Here is a 21,156-nt window from a genome sequence, read left to right as displayed (position 1 = left end):
CGGGGCAGGGCGGAGGCGTGAGCCAGCACCTCCCAGGCTCTCCCACCGCAGGGCTCAGCCTTTCTCACAAGAGGTTCTCTGAGGGAAGAACCACTGAGAGACTGCTGTGTTCCACACCCGAGGGCCTTTCCAGGTAGCCAGGGGAGAAATTTAAAAGCATAAAAATAGGTAGTTTAGAGAGATTAAATAGAAAAAAAAAAGCTTTCCTTGATTTTTTTTTTTCCCAAATGGAAGAAGCAAGCAAATAAATACATTGTTTCTAGCCTAAACCACAGAGACACTCACTCATTAGTGTTTTACTGAAGTGCCATGTGGTCTTCAATAATTTGTTTACACCAACTCCTCCTAATTGTAGGACTTAACAAAAAGGACAGCAGCACTGAATTTCTGAAATGCCATGCGGGGGTGGGGGGGGGAAGGGGGTGTCAAGGTTAATCAACACTTTCAAAGGAAAAGACTTTTGATCAGAGCATAGACCATAACTAATCTAGCATTCAGCCTCTGAAATGGAACTCTAAGCAGGAAATTGTATTTACTTATTAAATTCTCTGCAGCAGACATCAGCTGAGATTTAGCTCATTTTTCTCAGCTAATGTTTAGTAAACATGAAAGCAGCAATTACAGAAAAGCAAATATTCAGATGAACAAAAGAGCCACAGCCAGCTCCCCGGCAAAATCTCCACGAGGCTCCCCGAAGTGTCTCTTACAGAGGGACACGGCTACAGAGGGCCGCAAGCGCGACGCTGCAGAAAGCCCTCCTTCCACGTGCTGCCTTAGAGTAAAGGAGCCAAGTGCGGCGCAGAACCCGCGGAGCCCCGCGGCCCACTCACCGGCCAGCGGCTCCACGTGCAGCTGCGGCTCCTGCGAGTACACTTCGTACTGCACCAGCGGGTACATGTGAGGAAGGACGAACCACACCGGGCCCACCGAGGCGCACAGCTGCCGCAGCGTGTAGGTTCCCGGCTCCTTGGCCTGGGGGCAAAACCGAGCATTCGCACAGCCGTCCCAGTGTCCCCGTTCCTGCAATGACGAGCTTCTCAAGGGGAGGCTGAGCCAGAATCTCTGAAGTGACCGTTTTTCTTACCCTCTTTATCCTGCTGCTCTGTGCTAACACGTCTACACGCGGGCTGTTCAAAAGATCCCTCAGCATCTCTCAATGGAGGATTTTCTGAGTAACTGATGCTTAGGTTTGACTTTACGCTTAATAATGCATTCTCAATTTAATAAGCTTTATCTGTGGCTTTCTCTTCTGGAAAAGGTATTTAATGGAGACAGGGAGCATGAAATTTAAGACCTGCTCTAAGACCAGACTAAAAACACACGTGGCAAATAACTGTACTTTCCACTGGCCTCTTGGGTCAGCGGAACTAACAGAACCCGCTGCACTGGAGGAAGATCTGTATCGCAGCGGGGCAGAAGCAACTGTTTTGACATCCATCCATGCAGCCACGAAAGGAAAAGAGAGTTTAACATGAAAGCGCCATCTTCTCTGAAACTTCCTCATTTTAGCAAATGAGGGTGTATTCTAATACAAAGGGAAAAAGTCTAACTAAATCCCGTGAGAACACAAATAATTACCTATGTCAAGAACTTCATTCAAAATTTATCAACTGCCTTAAAATTATATAAGTACAAAAGATTTTTTCAAAAACATCAGTCTGTTTTTCTTTAAGGATAAAAGTCAAAGTCAGGTTAACAGAACAGAGGCGTCTACTGGCTTCTCAGCTTCTTCAGAGGGTTCTCGCAAGTGCCACCCGCTCCCGACCACCCTTGAAGCCAACTCCCCAGCCCAACACATACCTGCGTCCTGAACGTGATCGTGTTGGGCCCTGGCTCCAGGGTCACAGCGGTGCACTTCAGCACGTGGGCCCCAGCCTCCAGAGCGGCACCCGAGGGCGCTTCCAGGGACGCGCCACTCTCCTGCTTCCTTAGGAGCATGTGGACGTTTTTGCAGATAATCCCTGTTGTGTGCAAGGAATTGTCGGAAGGACTTCTCTCGAACATCTCGCACAGCTCCAGCGCGGGCAGGCTGTTCTGGGATGTGGGGAAAGGCGCGGTCTCTGCCGGGAAGCTGACAATCCCATTGGCCGTCTTGTGCTTGGTGAGCCACTCGGCAGTCTTCCGGTAGTTGTTTTTCTCGATGCTGAAGTGGACGTTGATGGCAATCTGCTCCACGTGGACAGGCACGGGCATCTGACTGCACACGGTTATCTCCACGGACAAGGCACCACCCACATGGACCACGGCATTGGAAGGGGTAAAATGGAGATCTCTCAGTTGTGCAAAAGAATGCATAGGGAGTACTATTTTGTGACCTGTAAATACACAGTACCATGTTTTACTTCCTAAGTCACACTTCCAGATGCTACAGAGACTGCAGGACTGGGCCACTATCGGGCCCGCAGGAAGCAATGACGTGCAAAAGAGATGGTTCAGACCCTCCCAACCTTGTGCCTTCTTCACACACCAAAAAGAGTTATTCTGTCAAAAAGAGAACAGAAACACATGCCTAGATAACTCCTGGAAATCATAACACCTGAAGAAATTAACGTTTCTAACTCCTGTTTTGGCAAACCCAAGAGAAATACAGGTCAACTAACTCCTCAATTTCAAAACAAGATTTGTAAAGTCCAATTCCTAGAGCTGTTTCAGGGAATTCCACCACCTTCCCACGCACATAAAGATTCTCCAGTAAAGATGCCCAAATCCCTGTACATCTGGAGATAAACCCAGGTGTGTGCCACCCTGTGAGGTCAGCCAGTGAAGTGAGGAGCCAGGAGGGCAGCAGGTCCCCAGCCCCACAGGCGCCATCACGGGGGAACCCACTGCATCCTCCAATTTCCTTTCCACAAGCACTGGTGTGTCCAGAACATCCACAAGGCCACTGGACTGACCGGTAAGGGAGGCGGTGCCGAGACTGATGCCATAAAATCACAAGGAGGACAATCACAGAATATTTTCTTCACAGAGACGCCACGGAAAGTTGGCAGGAAAAGCGTAACTGCACAGTCTCACGCACGTGCCACACACAGCAGATTCAGCACACAGCTCTACAATGACCAGTCTTGGCAAATTAAAGGCTCTAAAACACAAATCAGTGCCACGCTGCCCCTGAGAGACCCATGCAGATGGCTCGACGTGCGTGACGCGCACCCCAGCAGGCAACGACCACAGCAACCCGAAGCCAAAACCTCTGGAAACACTGGCTTTCAAGCAGTTAGCAACCGCTATGGACTGAATGCGGTCCCGCCAAAATTCTTAAGTGGAAGCCCTACCCCCCAGTGGGCCCTCTGGGAGACAGTCAGGGTTTGATGAGGTCATGAGGGATGCATGCCCTTGTAGGAGGACGCACCAGAGAGCCCTCTCCGTCTCTCCCCCCACCTCCCTTCCCCACTCCCTCTCTCTGAGTCTCTCCATTTCTCCCCCATCTCTCCCTGCACCTCCCTTCCCGCTCCCTCCCTCTCCCTGAGTCTCTCTCTCTCCACCTCTCTTCCACCACACCCCCACCCCTTGCCATGAAGGGACAAGCCAGGAAGAGGGGCCTCATCAGAAACCCACCCTGCTGGCATCTTGACCTCAGATGTCAGCCTCCAGAACTGTGAGAAAATAAACACCCGCTGCCGAAGCGTCCAGTCTGTGGCATTTTGTCATGGCAGCTCGAGCTAAGACAGTGACTATTTTAAATAAATACTCTTCTTGATAAACTGAACATGAGAAGCTAAATATTACAATAAATTTAATCTTACTACACGGCAATTCTTAAAGTATATTTGCCAAAACATTTAGCCTGAACCTAAGGCTTTGAGATCTACCTTGCTGTTGGACATTACCATAAGGAAATACTCAAGAAACTTCAGACGGTGAGACAGTCTATGAGACAAGTGGCTCGATGTCTTTAAAAAGTCAGTGCCGTACAACCCTGTTGTCAAACAACCGCTGAAGGGATGAACGCAGTGTGGTCCATCCGTACCATGGAATATTATTCAGTCACAAAAAGGAATGAAATGCTGACACACGCTACAACATAGTTGAATCCTGAAAACATTGTGCTGAGTGAAATAAGCCGGTCACAACAAAACACATATTGTATGATTCCATTTATGTGAAATATCCAGAACACGTATCTTCAGAGACAGAAAGTGGATTAGTGGTTCCCGGGGACTTGCAGGGGATGGCGGGTGGTAGGAGGTTGGGAGGAAATAAGTGTGGGGTTTCTTTCAGGTGATAAAAATGCTCTAACACTGACTGTGGGATGGGTGCACGTGTCTGTGACAACACCAAAAGCCACAGAGTCGTATACTGCACGTTGTGAATCCTATCTCAATAAAGCTGTTGTATTTTAAAAGGTCAGTGTCCGGAAAAGAGGAAGAAAACGAGATGGAAAGACTGTTCTAAGTTAAAGGAGAACTGAGATACAACAATCAAATGCAGTGTGTGACCCCTGAGTGGACTAGTCGAGTCCAATTATTTTGCATATAAAATAATTTGTAAGAACACTTTTCACGACAATGGGGGAGACCTGAAGAGGGGCTAACTTGGTAGCCCGACTTAGAACCCTGTCCAGCTGTGGGCAGGGTGGTGAGGGGATCACCTCTGTTTTCAGAAGATGCTACACTGTTCCAGGGTCTGGAGCTGCTCTGAAGTTCAGCAAAAAGACAAAAGAAAGATAGAGACACACGTTTGCTACATGGCAAAATGTTAACAACTGCTGAATCTAGGTGGTCAGTATAGAGTACACACGCTGTATTATCATTTTTGCTTTTCTGTGACATTTGAAATTTTTCATAGTAATGTCTGAAAACAAGCCTTACCTGGGCTGTCTGCCTGCCGGCTGGCGAAGCTGAGAATCTCTCTGCAGAAGTGCTCCCGCTCGCTCTCAGTCAGGTGCCGGTCGCTGGCCAGGAGGCTGCTGGTCTGAAGGTAGCTGAGTGCAGAGTCAAGGGGCCTCAGAGGACCGCACGCTGGGGCGCTGCACCCACAGCCCCTCCAGTCCCCAGAGGGTGCATCCCGACGGCGGTTCCCCTTTCTCTAGGGTATTAGGAACTCAAGCAGAGGTCAGATACGCTGACCAGGCACCAGCTTCTATCCAACACGGTACGCGTGTCAAGGCAGGCTTTTCTCCCCAGTTATCAGGTACTCATTAAACCCTCAATGGTGGGCACTGCTGCCGTACAAAGAGAAAGCAACCCTCCTACTTCATGAACGTATTCAACTTAAAGGATACTTTTCAATTTGTCCAAGGCGTTTCTGACATTCAGCTAGTTGCTTCCTTGTGTGTGTGATAGGCAGTGCCCAGCCCTCAGCCAGGTAATTCTTCAAGGCTCCTTGAAGATAGATTTCTGCCTTCTGGGGAGACTTCTTCCTCCTTGCAAATCAACAAACAGAAGCTTTCATTATGGGTCGTGATAATCAACAAACTCAGACATAACCTTTCATGGCCTGCTCTCCACCCGTGACAACCCCACACCATGAAACTGGTGCCACCTGCAGACAGTCCTTCTCTGACCACCCCCCATACGAGAAAGAACAAGAAATCAGGAACACCTAACAGGACCAGAGAAATGCGCTCAGGCTGAGAATCCCACACACGCTGTTTGCCCAGCATCCTACACCAGCCAAAGAGCCTTCAGAGTTGAATCTCTGGATAAGAACGTGAGGGCACCATTCACGATTTTAAGCTGACATAAGAACACCAAGCGTGAAGAAAGCGGAAGGCTCTGTCTACAGGCACACAACTAGTTATGGAGGAAGCTTCGAAACCTGGGCTCGGGGCCACACTACCTGCTGAAGACAGGCCAGCACAGAGGGTCTACACAGGCCAGCCGACAGGGGAGCTTGACTCAAGTCGGACACTCAGGCAAAAGCAATGAGCAGGTTTCGAAGATTTACAGAGAACTATGAGGAATTTAAATATCAACACTTATCACCCAAATGTAAACCCTCGAGACGTTCAGAATATAACAAAGTTTAAACCCCAATTAATGAGAGCGTGCCAGAGCTCCAGTGACAGCGTGGATGCCCTGGCCTTTCCCGGAGGGCTGGGGTTACTGACTTCACGGGGCGAAGGCCAGCACCGAACAAGCACTCGCTCTCTAAGCATCCTGGGGCAACATCCCAGGCTTACCTCGGAAGCAAGGAGAGTTCCCAAATTCTCAAACAAATTTTAAACCTATCAATTACATGTGTCGGTTTCTCTAGACTTTTATGGTCCCCTCCCCCATTTTTTATTTTATTTTATTTATTTAATTTTAAAAATAAATTTATTTATTTTTGGCTGCATTGAGGCTTCGTTGTTGTGCGTGGGCTTTCTCTAGTTGTGGCGAACGGGGGCTGTTCTTCGTTGCGGTGCACGGGCTTCTCATTGCGGTGGCTTCTCTTGTTGTGGAGCACGGGCTCTAGGTGCGCAGGCTTCAGTAGTTGTGGCTCGCGGGCTCAGTAGTTGTGGCTCATGGGCTCTAGAGCGCAGGCTCAGTAGTTGTGGCTCGCGGGCTCTAGAGCACAGGCTCAGTAGTTGTGGCGCACGGGCTTAGCTGCTCCGCGGCATGTGGGATCTTCCCAGACCAGGGCTCGAACCCGTGTCCCCTGCATTGGCAGACGGATTCTTAACCACTGCGCCACCAGGGAAGTCCTCCCCCATTTTTTAAAGGGGTCAGAACCTTCTATATACTTCTTCAGTTACTATCTCCAGCCAAAGATTCTTACACTTACACTGGAAGGGAGACCATCTGTCATCCAGTCCCCGGAGACCCAGGCCGAGGGTCACCTGGCTAGTCCATGGTCAGGCCAGAACCAGGACCCAAGTCTCCAGTTAGCAGGCCAGCATCACCCCACTGCAGCTCCAAGCCTCAGCTCACAGCACCTGAGGACATGGCTACTGATTCAGTCATGAGATACACTAGCTGGAGACTCAGGAGAGCCGACCTCCAACTCCAGCATTACTCAGCTGTGCAATTGACTCCCTGCTCCAATCACACCTGAAACACTAGGAAGTTCACTTAGATGATCTACAAATCCCTTCGGAGCCCTGCAATCAGTTAAAGTAAATTATTCTTTCTTGTTTCATCTAACGAAATGACTAACTATAGATTTCAAGATACCATTTCAAACACACATTTCTTTTGAGAAAATGTAAACATCTTTTCCCTCATAATCTGTATCTCTTCCCAGTGCTTTGAACTAGCAGTTACACTGGCAGCAGGGGTTCTTTATCAAACACGTGAGAAATATGCCACGTTTTTAGTCTTTTCTCTGGAATCCACTCCAAAGCTGGAGCCAGACTAGAAATGCTCACAGTGTTTGCACACCCCAGCTCACAAGCACTCACGGCTCAGCCCTCTCTCACGGACCTGACACATCACGTGCTTCACGTCACTGACCTCGAGGCTTTCAATCCTCTGAGGAGGCACTTAACAGCAACTAGAGAAAATGCTACAGAACACATACTATGTATTGCATATAATAGTATATATATTATCTACACGTATATAATATTTACATGTAAGTTCATTAAATTAATTAAATGAAGGAAACACAAAGATCAGTAACAATTATTAAGGGTAATAAGCTGAACTCACTCTGGTTTTCAAAGAAATTCTCTTAAGAAATGATGATTGGTTAACAGTTTACATTTTTTGTTCTACAAAGTTATGTACACTTCATATTAACTCCTACATAACAAACCTCTTACTACACGTGAGATGTCTGAAATTCAAAGAAAAGTTCAAAATCAATTACATGTAAAACTCCGCCAGATCCTTTCCAACGAACTTAGCGGATCGAATTCTCCCAATACTCGTATACATTTCAATGGTGGCATGGGACAAGTCCTGCGGAAAAGCAAAGAACCAAATAATTCTATACTTTATCTTTAATGTTAGACAAATCCTACATTTATTTACCCAAGGCTGAAGCAAAAGACTTCCTTATTAATAAAACATAATTTTTTACTTTGTATCTCTTTTTGTGTTATTTGAGTTTTTATGTAGTAGTGATTTATACAAAGTCATTAACTTGTACATAAACTATAAAGCATAATAATAAAAGAAACGTGAACTCAGCAGGCACAGAATAGTTTTTTTCGAAGTATTTTCCATCTGTGGGTAACATTTTTAATATCTTTCTCACATTTTGGATGACAGAGACAGTATTATAGACTACTGTCAAATGCTGTTGAATTAACCGTGACTCGGGAAGGCAGACGGTCCACCGAGCTTCTACTGCACTGCTTTCTAAGGCTGTCCAAATTTAAGTCCTTTAAAATCAAGTACAATAGCTCTGTTCAGGTTCAAATTGTTCCTTTGTACACAGAAAACCATTCACTATCCTTTCTTACAATTTCTGTTCTACTGAATGAGCAATACCATTGTGAACAAAATTATAAATACCTAAAGATGCTTTTATGCCTAATTATGGCACCATGGATACTAATAAACCAACTATTCCAGGTTTCGTGCACAGCTCCCTAGGGTACCACAGAAACTTCAAAGGCCAACAAGAAGGAGGTTCCAAATACCAGCTCATTCCCAACTCAAGAGGTCACAAAGTAGTAAAGTCTAGTAGAGGCGGGCTTTCTGCCATGGGTAGACAGGGAGGATTTGTAATACTTACTAAGTAGTGTTTTTCAAAAGCTTCTACTGATGATAACGCTTCTTTGAGCTTCTTGTACGGACTCTGAGCAGCGTTGGCTTAAACAGAAGGAAGTAAGAGCCCTTATTCATCTTCACCGTGTCCAGTCATGTGAGCTTACACTCCACCTCACATGTCACAGCTAAAGGACTTTGTCTGATGCTTATGGAAATCACAAACAGCCCACGCCGACTGAAACTACGTTATCACTTACATTCTTGTCTAATTAATATACTCATGAAATAGTCTAAACCTTTCAAGTAATACTTTTATCTTTAATAGAGACTAGAATTTTTTAAGTATGTGTTACAAATCCTACAATGAATTAAATTACTTCCGAAATGATCTGATGTGGTCTCAGATGGAAACAGTGTAATATACACATAACGCATTTTCCCTGACAAACTGATTCAATCCAGCAAGAGGCCTCTCAGGCCATTAGGTATGCTCTACTTCAGCAACAGTTTTGCTAAATCATACTCATCACTGTGTTCGTACCTAAAAGAATTAGTAACGTTCCTTTCAAAGTGCTTTACTACCTAGGGGTAATTTACTCAATAAAAGGATTTGTCGGGCCATATCGTTAGAAAAATAATCATCTGTAATTCAGAGGAAGATTGGTGCATTTAAACTTCACCGTGAGCTGTAAAAAGTCATGATCAGCTCATTTAAGCCTACAAGAAACTCAAGACACATTTTTAAGAATCGTTACAATTTCTTTTTTTCTTTTTTTTTTCTTTGGCCACACCCCACAGCGTGTGGGATCTCAGTTCCCTGACCACGGATGGAACCCGCGCCCCCTGCAGTGGAAGCGCAGAGTCCTAACCACCAGACCGCCAGGCAAGTCCCACAATTTCTTAAACTATTTCTGACATTTCTTTATGCTATTAAAAGGTAAAATATCCTATGTATTAATCTGGTCAGCTAATAACGAGTGTAATTTCCCAAATGGTGAGTAATTATATCACGGAACCCAAATTATATGTGCCAGTTACAGCCGACATTCTCGTTGCTTTCCACCACGTGTACGGGGACATCTCAAAAAGTACCTGTTTCAGGCCGTTCAGCTCCCAAGCCCGCCAAAAGATCAACCGTCCTGTTGAGGTCTTCTGAGTTAGGTCCCTGCTCTGACACAAGTCCACACAGATAGCCCAAGGACTTTAGCTGTTGAGATAAACCCCAAATTTCAATTAATTTGCCGTAAGAGTCAGCAGAGAATTTACAAATTTAAATATAAAGTTAAAACCATCTAAATACTAGAAGAAATTTAGCTTTCCTATCCAAATGATTCTCATCTGGATATGAAAATATATCTTACTGGGATCATTGCAAACTCAAACCTTCTACGTAATCATCCTCAGAGTGGCTCTGACGCTGGTCATTCCCAGCCTGTGCTGTTCACCACGCTCTCCCAAGCTTGCAAGGTCTCCCACTGCGCCTGCCCCACCTCAACCCCTCCCGCGGCAGGCCTTCCTGATGCACGCTCGGGACTACTGTCATTTTCTGCACTTCTGCACCTGGCTGCACGCTCACCCTGCTTCGTCCCCCCACCCATTCCTGGAGCAGAAGCCCGCCTTTAGCACGCCTTTAGCACGAGCGCAGGGGGTGTCTGATGTCTGCCTGATACAGTGATACCGGCAGGGAACGACTGCATCCACGCTGCTCCAGACGCACCCTGAAGTAGCCAGAGCCGCCTGTGCAGGGACTAAGTGAGCAGCACTTCTCCAAACAGCTAACTCCGTCCCCCAGCCCCGCAGGAAGAGCCTCGGCCGAGGCTCACATCTGAACTGGGGCAGTTACCTTCTCTGTGGCGTAGCTCCACAGACCCACGGTGTGGGCAATGTTTGAGTCTATCTGTGCCCGGTCGCAACACCCTTCTATCCTCTGCAGCACCTCCAAGCAGCTCAGGAACACCCAGCAATCCAGGGCACCGGGTGGCACGGAGACCTGGGGGCACAGGCGCGGGCGCGTGAGGAGAGCGCTGGGGGAAGCACCTGCGCCCGCTCGCCCTCCTTTGCCCCTCCAAGCAGCTACCCAGTCTCTGCAAAACTACAGCAAAGAGAAACGGGACCTGTACAGCAGTCCACCTACGGGAGGAAAGGAGTGATCTGTGTCCAAATACTCTATTTGGTGTCATATTTCTGATGATACTGAGTGACTTGGCAGGGATATAACTTGCAATAATGTACTTTAAAAGCTTATTAACAAAAGAAGCCTACAAAAAGGCCGACTGTCATCACTTAGTCTACGTTTGAACACTGGTCACCTCTCAGTTTGAAGAGCATATAAGGTGAAGGTGGGAAGCTAAGACCTCAGATGACCACTTGATCACATTTCAGAAGATCACATTCAACGCTAGAAATCTAAACATTAAGTAAATATTGGATGATATTTAGAAATTGCTATTAATTTTTTAGGTGTAATTATGTTTGTAAAAAAGAGCACCTGTTGCTTAGAGATACAATAAAATGTCATCAGAAATTCAAAAGCATCTACCATATGTGATTGATTCTCAGATGGACTTTTTTTCTGCGTTTCAGTGTTTTTGACATAGGAATGCCTCACAGTCAAGGGCATCTTAACACTCACACTTGGCAGAGTAGACTGTCTTCTTGGTGGCACTAATATCATGAGGTATCTTACAACTGGTGTCCTAGCTTTGGTGAGACGCTAATTAGTCCTATTCAAAGTGGGAAAGTAAGAGGTGCTGCTGCATCAGGTGACAAGGGAAGAGCCGCATAAGCTGATGAAACTGACTCATGTAAGAAGGACTCCTTCAACACACCCTGAGCACAAGCAAAAGGACGTGGCACCAACCGGAGAGAACAGAGGATGCTATCTAACGTTCCTACAAACGCTAAATTACCCAGTCTTTGAAAAATGAGACAAACTGCTTAGATCCTTTGAAAAAAATCAGTACAGAAAAAAAATTACATGACCAGAAGCAACTTCCATAAAGTGGTACAACTGACTCCCTTGCCCAGAGTGGAGCACCCTCAAAGGGACGCACAGAGCGCTGGTCGGTAGGATGCACCTCGGGGACCCTGGACAGAGCACGTGCCTCCCCACAATCGAACTGGGCGAGCTCCGCAGGGCGCACAGCCGAGGTGGGCGCACGCACTCCAACAAACACACGAGGGGTGCCAACGGCCCACAAGGTTCTCACCCAGGAGCCACACGTCTACAGATGGCAGCAGCCCGTGTCCCTTTGAAGGCCGCCCACCCCAGCACCCACGTTGCCTGCACCTGGCAAAGAGCAAGCCCTGCCCCCGCGCGAGGGCCAAGCCCCGGCCGGAACCCTGCGGCGTCTCACAGCTCACACGCCCTAACAGGAAGGGTGCGGGCGCCTTTCCATGGGCTCCGGGTCCCTCTGGACAACTTCCTTCGTGAACAACAGACTTTTTAAAACTGACTCCTTAACATGCACCCTTTAGTTTTCTCCGAGCCTCTCTCTTCTTCTGCTATCAGTGTTACTGGTAACGGCAAGAGCCGCTTTACCATTTTCCAAGCATACGATTAAAGGCATTCTTTTCATTCTCTTTTGCTAAAACTACCTTTTTTAATATAACCCAAATACTGAAAAACCCAGCATCCTAACGTGAACCCTGACGGGGCCGCCCCGCTGGAGGGCCGCGGCCGCCACACGCTTCCCGACACAACATCTGTGCTTCCTCTTGCACCTGTACACGAAATCAACAGGCAGGTATTCTTCGGCGTCTGACCACTCCAGCTAAACTTTACGTTCATGAGACTCCAGGTTCATTCGTTCCCACTGCCAGACGCCAGTCTGCTGTCTGAAGAGACGGCAGTCACCGTTTCCCTCGTACGTGATGGACATTTGGGTTATTTCCGGTTCTAGCAGCCACGAATGACGCCACCACGAGCATCCCGGCACTGTCTCCTGGACACCTGTGAACACCCTCCCGTGCAGACGTGGGGGAGACTGCCGGCTCACAGGGCACGCGCAGGTTTGGCTCCAGCAGACACCGCCGAACCGTTTTCCAAAGTTGTGGCGCCAACTCCCACTCTCCTCATCAAGGAGGGAATTCCGGCTCCTCCCCCGTCACTAACACTTGTCAGGTCTTTCTACTTCAGCCACTGGGGGGGCTTCACTGTGGTGGTAGTTTGCATTTCACTATAATTAATGAGATTGAGCACCTTTTCATATGCCTACTGGCCATCTGGATAGCTTCATTTGCCTATTTTCTATTGTCAGTCTTTTAAGCTGGTCTGTAGGAGCTCCTCCCATACCCTGGGTAAGAGCCCTTCCTGACCGCACAGCTTGCGGCCCGTCACCCCCCGTCACCCCCGTCACCCCCCGTCACCCCCGTCACCCCTGTCAGTCACCCCCGTCACCCCCGTCACCCCCCGTCACACCCCGTCACCCCCGTCAGTCACCCCCGTCACCCCCGTCACCCCCGTCAGTCACCCCCGTCACCCCCCGTCACCCCCGTCACCCCCGTCGCCCCGTCACCCCCGTCACCGTCACCCCGTCACCCCCGTCACCCCCCTTCACCCCCGTCACCGTCACCCCGTCACCCCGTCACCCCCGTCACCGTCACCCCGTCACCCCCGTCACCCCCGTCACCGTCACCCCCGTCACCCCGTCACCCCCCGTCACCGTCACCCCCGTCACCCCGTCACCCCCCGTCACCGTCACCCCCGTCACCCCGTCACCCCCGTCACCGTCACCCCCGTCACCCCGTCACCCCCGTCACCGTCACCCCCGTCACCCCGTCACCCCCCCCGTGGTGCTGACTGATGAAGAGCAGCTCTGACTTCCATGCACTTCCCTTCTGGCCAGTGCCTTCGTGTCCTGTTTAAGAACCACCTGGTAACCTCAAGGACGTAAAGATGCTCTCCCCTATTATCTTGCAGAAGCTTTGTTGTTTTATCTTTCATAAAATAATAATCACTCGTGGCTGGTGTGAGACTCAGCTGACTCGGAACCGTGTATTCATTGAATAAGTTTTACCTCATGTACTCAGACTCTACCCCAGCGCCTGGGCTCAGGCCTCAGCTTCTCCTCGGACTCCGCTGCACCTCGGACTCTTCTCCACGCCTCCTCCTAACCCTTCGCTTCTCTCCACCTCCACCTCCAGGTCCTAACACCTTGCACGGCACCCCAGCTTCAAACCCAACAAGGGCTTCCCAACAGCTACAGAATAAAATCCAACCCTCCAGATGACGTACACTTTCAAAACCTGGCTTCCAGTACCTCTGGAGCCTCACCTCCAAGCCCTGCCTCACCCCTTAAGTTCTAGCAAGACTAAGCTCCTTTAGAGTTCTTTAAATAACAGTAAATTTTATCTGCCTGAAACGCACTCTACTCTCTCTGCACCTGCCACCCAAGCCACGTCCACCTGTGGATCCTGACTCAGCCCGTGAAAACCAAAGCTCCTCCACAGGGCAGGGGTTGGTCTGTCTTGCTCTCTGCTAAAAACACAGTGCCTAGAATAAATGCTTGCTTGGCACAAAACAGGTGCTCAATGAATAACTGCCGAATGAATGAATCTTTTAAAACCTAGCTCACACAAGACCACCTCTGCAGACCTTCCCCGGCACAAGTCAGGCGCTGCGACGCGCCCACGCAAGCTGCCCCTCCCTGCTTGGCACCCCGCCACCTCCCGGACATCCCGCTCTCACGGCCTGGCGGCCCCGGGCGCTGCCGGCCTGCTCACCTGCTGGCCCCGCGCGCCCCGCTGCGGGTCTCTTGAGGGTAGGTGGGACCCATTTCTTGCGCATTTGCGGGCCCTCTCCCTCACCACCGTGTTTACCACAGTGCCCAGCAGGTAATCAACTGTTTCTTGAACGGTACTGGGCAGTTCCCCCTCGAACGCTTTTTCCCTTTTCCTGGGAACCACTGGCTTTCACCGGTGTCGACACCTTTCACGGCTACCTCCTCCTGTCCGCCCCTACTGCTCTCCCAGTTCAGGGCCGCAAGGCTCAAGGTCACACAACGACCCCCACCTATCCACGCGGGGAGGAGCCCAGCAGAGTGGCTGGTACACAGCAAGCACTCGACGACCCCGAGGTGCGCTCCTCGGCCACACCTCTGCTTTTGTCCTCTGCGGGGCCTGGACCTTGGAAGAGCGATGCCAGCTGGCAGGCCTGGGTGGCTCGCCTTCCCCCTCCGGGTCAGCCTGGAGGGCCTGCCCCACACGGCCCCGCGCACACACGGCACCGGCCTGTCTCTAGACCCTGAAGAGTGCTGATCCCTCTTGGCCCGCCCTGCCTGTGAACATACGCAGAACCGAAGCTGATAACAGACAAGTCAGAGCTGAGGCGGACACATTAAAACAGAAATCCTCTGGGCAGTCATTGTGACAAAAATAAAACGGCCTTCTAGAAAATATCTTCCTTATATTGTTCTCGTTTACCAATCTGGTAAAGATTAAAATATACACACACATTACTTTCTTTCTTACCATAGATGCAGGAAAATAGCACTGCTAGTGTAACTAAAAATGGGAAGATCTTTCTGGAAGGCAATTTGGCGATGTACACTAAAAGCGTTAAAGACATATGCATCCTTGAACTGGCCATTCTACTTGTATGAATGCACTGCATAAAGATGACGTACAAGGATACACACTCCTGCAACTGCAGACACTGCTGAACAATCCAAACATCCGAAACAGGACCAATTAAACAAACAGCAGCTCTTCTCCAGACAGAAAGGCCACAGACCAAAAAGGGAACCTCTTGCTTTAGAATAAGCAATGACATTTTCTTCTGTATATTTGTCTGTATTTTCCAAATTTATACAGAAAATATACTCAACTTTTGGTAAAGGGGAGGAAATCTTTTAAACGTTGTAGACAAAAAAGAAATACTCTGTAATGGAGTCACTGGAGCTCACACAGAACTGACATAACTTTCCGGGTGTTACTCCTTGACCCCAGCAGCTGTACGGGGTAGGTACAATTTCCATGTTCACACATTTGCAATCGGGGAGCTGGCCCCAGGCCTTAGGTAGCACCCCTGGGGTGTGACTCCAGGCCCCCCCCCCCCGGGAGCTGGCATCTGGCCACCACAGTGCCTCCTACTCAGAGAAGATACTTTAAATCAACTGATAAGCCAACCAGGAAGTTACCAGGGCATGATTTACAAGCCACAAGAGCAAACACACACAGCATTTTCTGCAGAAGAAATGCTACAATGAGAAATGCACAAGACGGCTGCAATACTTAGGCTTTTGGCTTTAAGAGGATGAACAAGCGTGGCCTAACCCTAGAAGAACCACGTACCGGCTCAGCCTGCGCGTTGCCTGACGCCCTGGCCTCTGTGCCCGCGCGGCTCCGCCAGGCCCTGTGCAGCAGAACCCAAGGCTCCATGCCGGCCTCTGGCCGTGGATGTGACTGTGAACAATAGTCACCAGAAAGCTAGCCAGACACAGGAAATGAGTCTAGTTTGGAGGGTACAATCAAATGTACAGAAAAAGTAAACAATTCTGAGTCTTGAATTTTCATTGTTTCCATAAAAATTTAAAGAAACTCTAAGAATAAACTTTTCGGGTTAACTGCCAACTGCAAAGCTTAAGCTGTAACAACCCCCTGCCCCCAAACTACCTAGAGAAAGAATCTCAGTTGAGAAAGTTGAGAGAAGAATTCTGTGTGTGAAGTCCTGCATGCCCTCTGCAGTGTCATCTTTTCAAAGAAAGAGCCAAGAAGACGCCAGTAAGGAGTGTCCTCACTTGCCTGAAGGATGACAACGGGCTGACCACCCTGAACTCACATCACCTCGTGGGTCCCCGACCCACAGGCAGCCACTGCTGGGCGCCCATCCACAGGGCCGAGCGGGAAGGCGGGGGGCGTCCCGTGCAGGTGGGCTGCTCGGGGCCCACGCTGCTGGCCTCCGAGCTGCACTGTCGCCCTGCAGCTTGCCCCTCACGAAGGGTGCCTGACTCAGGACAGGAGCCACGCTTGGGGCGAGAGCGGAAGGCACCTCTGAAGCACAGCAGACAGGACAGGCGGCCCCACAGGAGCGCTGCGCCCGGGGCATGCCAGGCGCCCGCCGGGACCAGCGACGGTGGCTGAGGCACCTCAACGGGCCCGGCCGCCCCGTCTGCTGCCCTGACACCAGGGGACACCAAGCGGGGCACGGTCACACAGCACGAGGGGGACAGGGAACGGAAAGCCGTGTCCTCGGGGAGGAGGGGACCACAGTGCGGCTCCCTCCCCGACTTCAGCACCCAGCTCGCTCTGCAGCAGCAGCAGACAAGCGCCAAGAGCGGGGGGAGCGCCTTCACGCAGGGAGCGACCACCCGCTCGCTGGGGAAAGGGAAGAGCGCCAGCCGGGGCGGGAGCTGCAGGGAGCACCCAGGCCCAGCAGCAGCCGCCCTGGAGGACAGGCGTCCCGGCCGCTGCCCCCGCCCCGGCTCACGCCGCCCGCCACCACTCACTCAGTTCTCTTTCCAGCCAAGAGGGTAAAAACTGACCCGTTCCAGCGACTTCTACAGAACTCGGGACACAGGCCAAGCCAGGGGACCCACCGCACAGCAAGTGAGTAGGACACCGTCCCCACACGCGGCGGGCAAAGATGCTAGTGGCATCCGCTCCACACTGGCTGTCCCGGCCACCTGCCTGGGAGCTGAGTGTACCCCGTCCCCGGGCGCCCTGCCTTCCAGCTTCCAGAAGGCCTGGAGGGGAGGAGAAAGAAGTGTGGGCGGCACCCTGCTCCTTCCTGCAGGGCCACAGGCCCCCCGACGCTCCCTCTGCTCTCTGCAGCCTGGCAGTTGACTGACTAGTCAACTGTCTAAGGCAAGAAAAAGAATTTGAAAAAGATAGTTTGTGACCGGCTGGGCCCAGCACTGAACAGGCTGGCTCCGACCACCGTCCGTGGCTTCCCACACCTGCCCACATCCGTGCACGTCCTGAAAGTCCCTCCTGGGGTGACCCCAATTTGAAAGCGCCACGGCTGAACTGCTTGGACTCTAATACACATCCCATGTTTTTCCCCAATCCAGTAACAAGACAAAATCTCTAAGTCAGTAAGCTCTCTAGGCACCCATGAACACAGGCGGCCCTGCCCCATTAAATGAAGCAAAGCCCCCGCCCACCCCAGTCTGTACAGCTACACAGGAGTAGCCAAAGCAGATTATCGAAATCCACTCGGTGACAGGCAGCCACAAGAATATCATCTCAAGGTTGAAAATGTTATTTTTCCTCATACGCTTGATTAGATGTCCAAGGAAAAAAAATAATTTGATAAAAAGTCTTAAATTCTCAAGTTTGTGACTCAGCTAGGCTAGGCATCTCTTCCTTAGAAATTAACTAAAACAGTGTCTCTTCATTTGGGTTTTAAAAAAAACGTGCAGACCCCTTAAGGTCATTTCAAACTAAGTGTTGAGCCAGCTATTTAGTTTTCTAGGGAACACAAAACAGAAATTACTATAACATGAAAACTACCCCTACCGCCGGCTACCCTGGGTCTTCTGTAACTGAGCCCCTGCGAGCCCTGGTGTGGAGCACGACAGAAAGGACAGCGGCCTGGCTGGGAGGATCTGATTCTGTGCCTAGCTATGTTACCTACAGGTCATCGAACCACTTCCAGACCCACCTTCCTCATTTACAAGATGGAATTAGACCATCCACTTAGTTCTTAACCAGGGAATGGGGGTGCCTATGAATCCTCTGAAATTATGTGTAACATTTTGTATGTGCATATGTGCATTTTTCCGTGTAAAGAGGTCACTGAAACAAAAAAGGTGAGAACCCTCAGACTGGACAGTCATTAAAGTTCCCTTACCTCACTAAAATGTTTATGATGCTATGGGCAAGAAAAGAGTTCAGTAGCCCTGGAGGATATTAGTCTATAAAGACAAGTATTTCACTATAAATAAACAACTTAAGCCCTCGCTAACTGGTTTCTTTCCTACAGACATGCACACACGTACTCATAACGTACATCCATGAAACTTCGTGCTACTAATTAACATGGCACAACTTGCTGTGTATCACTCGCATTGTTACCGGCATGCTCATGTGCAAAATCATTTATCTGAAAAGACAGTTCTGAAATAAAACAAACGTCTACCTACAAAACCTAATTCTGTGTGTCCACCAGGTAAGTAATCTTTATCGGTGAAGACCAGCTTCCACAGAATAAGCCAAAGTTACCTTAAAAAGAAAGTGATCTAAGAGGCTCGCTTTGGGCCAACGTGAGTGAGCTCCACCGTGTTGAGAGCAGAAATTACATTTTCGAGCAATTAGTTAATCAGTGTAAAGAGTAAGTATGCAAATAATATAGTAAAAATTAAGGACATTGACAAAAAGAAAACTCTTTCCTAAGCACATACAGTTCAATGCCTGGGATCGAAGGTTCCGCGTTTTCTACGCCAACAGTCGGGAAGCGGGTAAATGGGGAAAAGAGACCACTCACTTCCAAGAGCTTCAGCTCCTGCACACAGCTGTGCAGCAGCTCTAGGGCGCGCTGAGCCACCTCCCACGGCCTCTGCAGGAAGAGGAGCAGGGTGCACTGGCGAGAGAACAGGTAACTGCGCAGATCTAACAGGGTGGCTTCTTGCCTCTGTATCAATCCGCGCTTCTCCATATCTATGGGCTTTCGGAGGATCAATCCATTCCAGCTCTTCACCGGCTGGCAGAAAAAAGTCAGCCAGTTGGCACCATCTAAACAAACACACATCGTGAAAGGCGCTGACCGCAGATTCCTCCACCTCACTGCGCAGGACCGTGAGCCCTCGTGTACCGACAGGCGGCTCAGCTACTGGATAGGCCCGAAGCGCCGGCCCACCCCTCTGTCTGTGGGGACCCCGTCTAGGGATGCGGGACAGGGTGGTGACCGCAAGAACACCCACTGGGTACCTGGCACCTGGTGACGAGCACTGGGGGACAGGACGTCGGCCACGGGGCACAACGCCGTACCAGGCCCAGAAGGTCCTGAGCAGGTCAGGATGCAACCAGAGGCTGCCAGGCCGAGGGTCAGGGACACCTCAGGCTCTGCGGTCGGTCGGCCCCAGGAGGAGGGGCGAGGCCCGGGCGGGAGCAGGCTGAGCGTGCTGTGCGGCTCATCTTCCTTCATTTCCACACTCTGCCTGACTTATTTAAGCCTCGTGCCTGCCTCAGCTCAACCATGTCAATACCTGAGTCACGCTCCTAGAGGAAGGGACGGCAGGCACAAGGAAGACGTAGTAGCAGGAAGCAGAGGAGAAAAATTCTTTAACTGTCAAAAATTTCCAATAAGACTCCTCGATTTTAACTTACAGCCCTAAGACTCAAATGTGATCTTAAAATAAATGTAAGAATCTACAATAACAAGTCACTCAATCTTTATGAAAAATTTTTTAATCTACCCTTCTCACTCCAAAAGAGAGGTGTCACAGCCATCTAATTCTATGTTCTCTTCAGGAAGTGACTCAACACTGGCACACTGACGTTACTATATGTCTGAAGTGCCAAATACAGCAGAGCATCCTTTACTGATCTGAACTTAGACTCAGCTGATTCAGTGCCCACTAAGTGAGGTGTCCCCCACCCATCAGGGTCCCCTCCCCAGCAGGTCCCTCTGCCGGGGCCCCCATCCCCAGCACTCTCCTGGCTCCCCCCACATTTCAGTCAGGCCTCTCCTCAGAGAGCCTCCCAGGCCATCTGTCTAACACTGAACAGCACCTACCGTCACCCTACCTCTGCACCTATGTCCTCTTCTGCAGGCCACACTTACTAGTCTCACTACCTGACTTTAAGTCACACTTTTGTTTTTCTGTTTCTGTTTCCCCTTCACGTAAACTCCGTAAAAGAAGGAATTTTGTTTTGTTCCCTACTGTATTTAGAACAGGGCCTGGCACAGAGTGGGCTCTCAGGAAGTATCTGTTGTATGAATGAACAAAAATGAACAATATTATTTAGCTGCTAAAGTTGGTCCAGGCTTACTTTTGGATTTTAAATTGCTCCAGGTTTATTTTAAAACTGAGAGAACAAAGAAATTATGTGAAATACAATGTAAGAAACATGTGAGCTATTTGAGATATATATGTATAATATGGATATGTAAGATATAAGAAATGGAATTTTACCTCTTCTAAATTTTTAAAACTTAATTGGTAAATACTTTGCTTTGGTTATATGCTTATGTTTGTGTCTCAGCAAAGTAAGGAGATCCAAACCTGAACTGCATAAAAACTGTTTTGGAGTGGGACTCAACGGGTGACATTTCATCACTCCCAGAACAAGGGCAGTGCCCACAGCCCACGCTGACTGTCCCAGCACCTCACTCCCTACAGGTCTCCTAGCAGACACTACGGTGGCTCCTTGGAATCATGCCTTTCTTCAGACACTGTGACAAAGCTTCTCAAAAGAACCCCCAACAAAGATGTCTATCACAGCACTGCTTGTGGTAGCAAGAGCGGAAACAACCCAAATGTCCAACACCAGTGGGCTGAATAAAGTCTAACGAACCCACACCGTGAAGCACTCTGCAGCTATTATCAGAAATAGCTTAGAACCTGATCTGTTAGCTTGAAGAGATGCCTGTGATGGACTGTTAGTAAGAACAACAAGCTACAGACAAAGG

General features: G+C 49.5%; 1 protein-coding gene across 3 annotated transcripts in view; it reads right to left on the bottom strand.

The window, feature by feature from the left end:
• The window catches only part of TRAPPC10 (trafficking protein particle complex subunit 10), a 92,074-nt gene that overhangs the window by 21,968 nt on the left and 48,950 nt on the right, over window positions 1–21,156 (bottom strand). For all 3 annotated transcript variants that reach the window (XM_059921686.1, XM_059921688.1, XM_059921687.1), the window contains 9 exons: window positions 19,009–19,256; window positions 10,426–10,572; window positions 9,675–9,789; window positions 8,608–8,684; window positions 7,735–7,826; window positions 5,225–5,365; window positions 4,812–4,924; window positions 1,801–2,315; window positions 831–972 (listed from right to left, as the gene is read on the bottom strand). In XM_059921686.1, coding sequence (XP_059777669.1) covers window positions 831–972; window positions 1,801–2,315; window positions 4,812–4,924; window positions 5,225–5,365; window positions 7,735–7,826; window positions 8,608–8,684; window positions 9,675–9,789; window positions 10,426–10,572; window positions 19,009–19,256 — 1,590 coding nt within the window. The remainder of the gene's footprint in view (window positions 1–830; window positions 973–1,800; window positions 2,316–4,811; window positions 4,925–5,224; window positions 5,366–7,734; window positions 7,827–8,607; window positions 8,685–9,674; window positions 9,790–10,425; window positions 10,573–19,008; window positions 19,257–21,156) is intronic.

The sequence above is a fragment of the Balaenoptera ricei genome, chromosome 4 (assembly GCF_028023285.1).
Source record: "Balaenoptera ricei isolate mBalRic1 chromosome 4, mBalRic1.hap2, whole genome shotgun sequence".
Lineage (NCBI taxonomy): Eukaryota > Metazoa > Chordata > Mammalia > Artiodactyla > Balaenopteridae > Balaenoptera > Balaenoptera ricei.
This window is presented reverse-complemented; position numbering and strand designations above follow the sequence as displayed.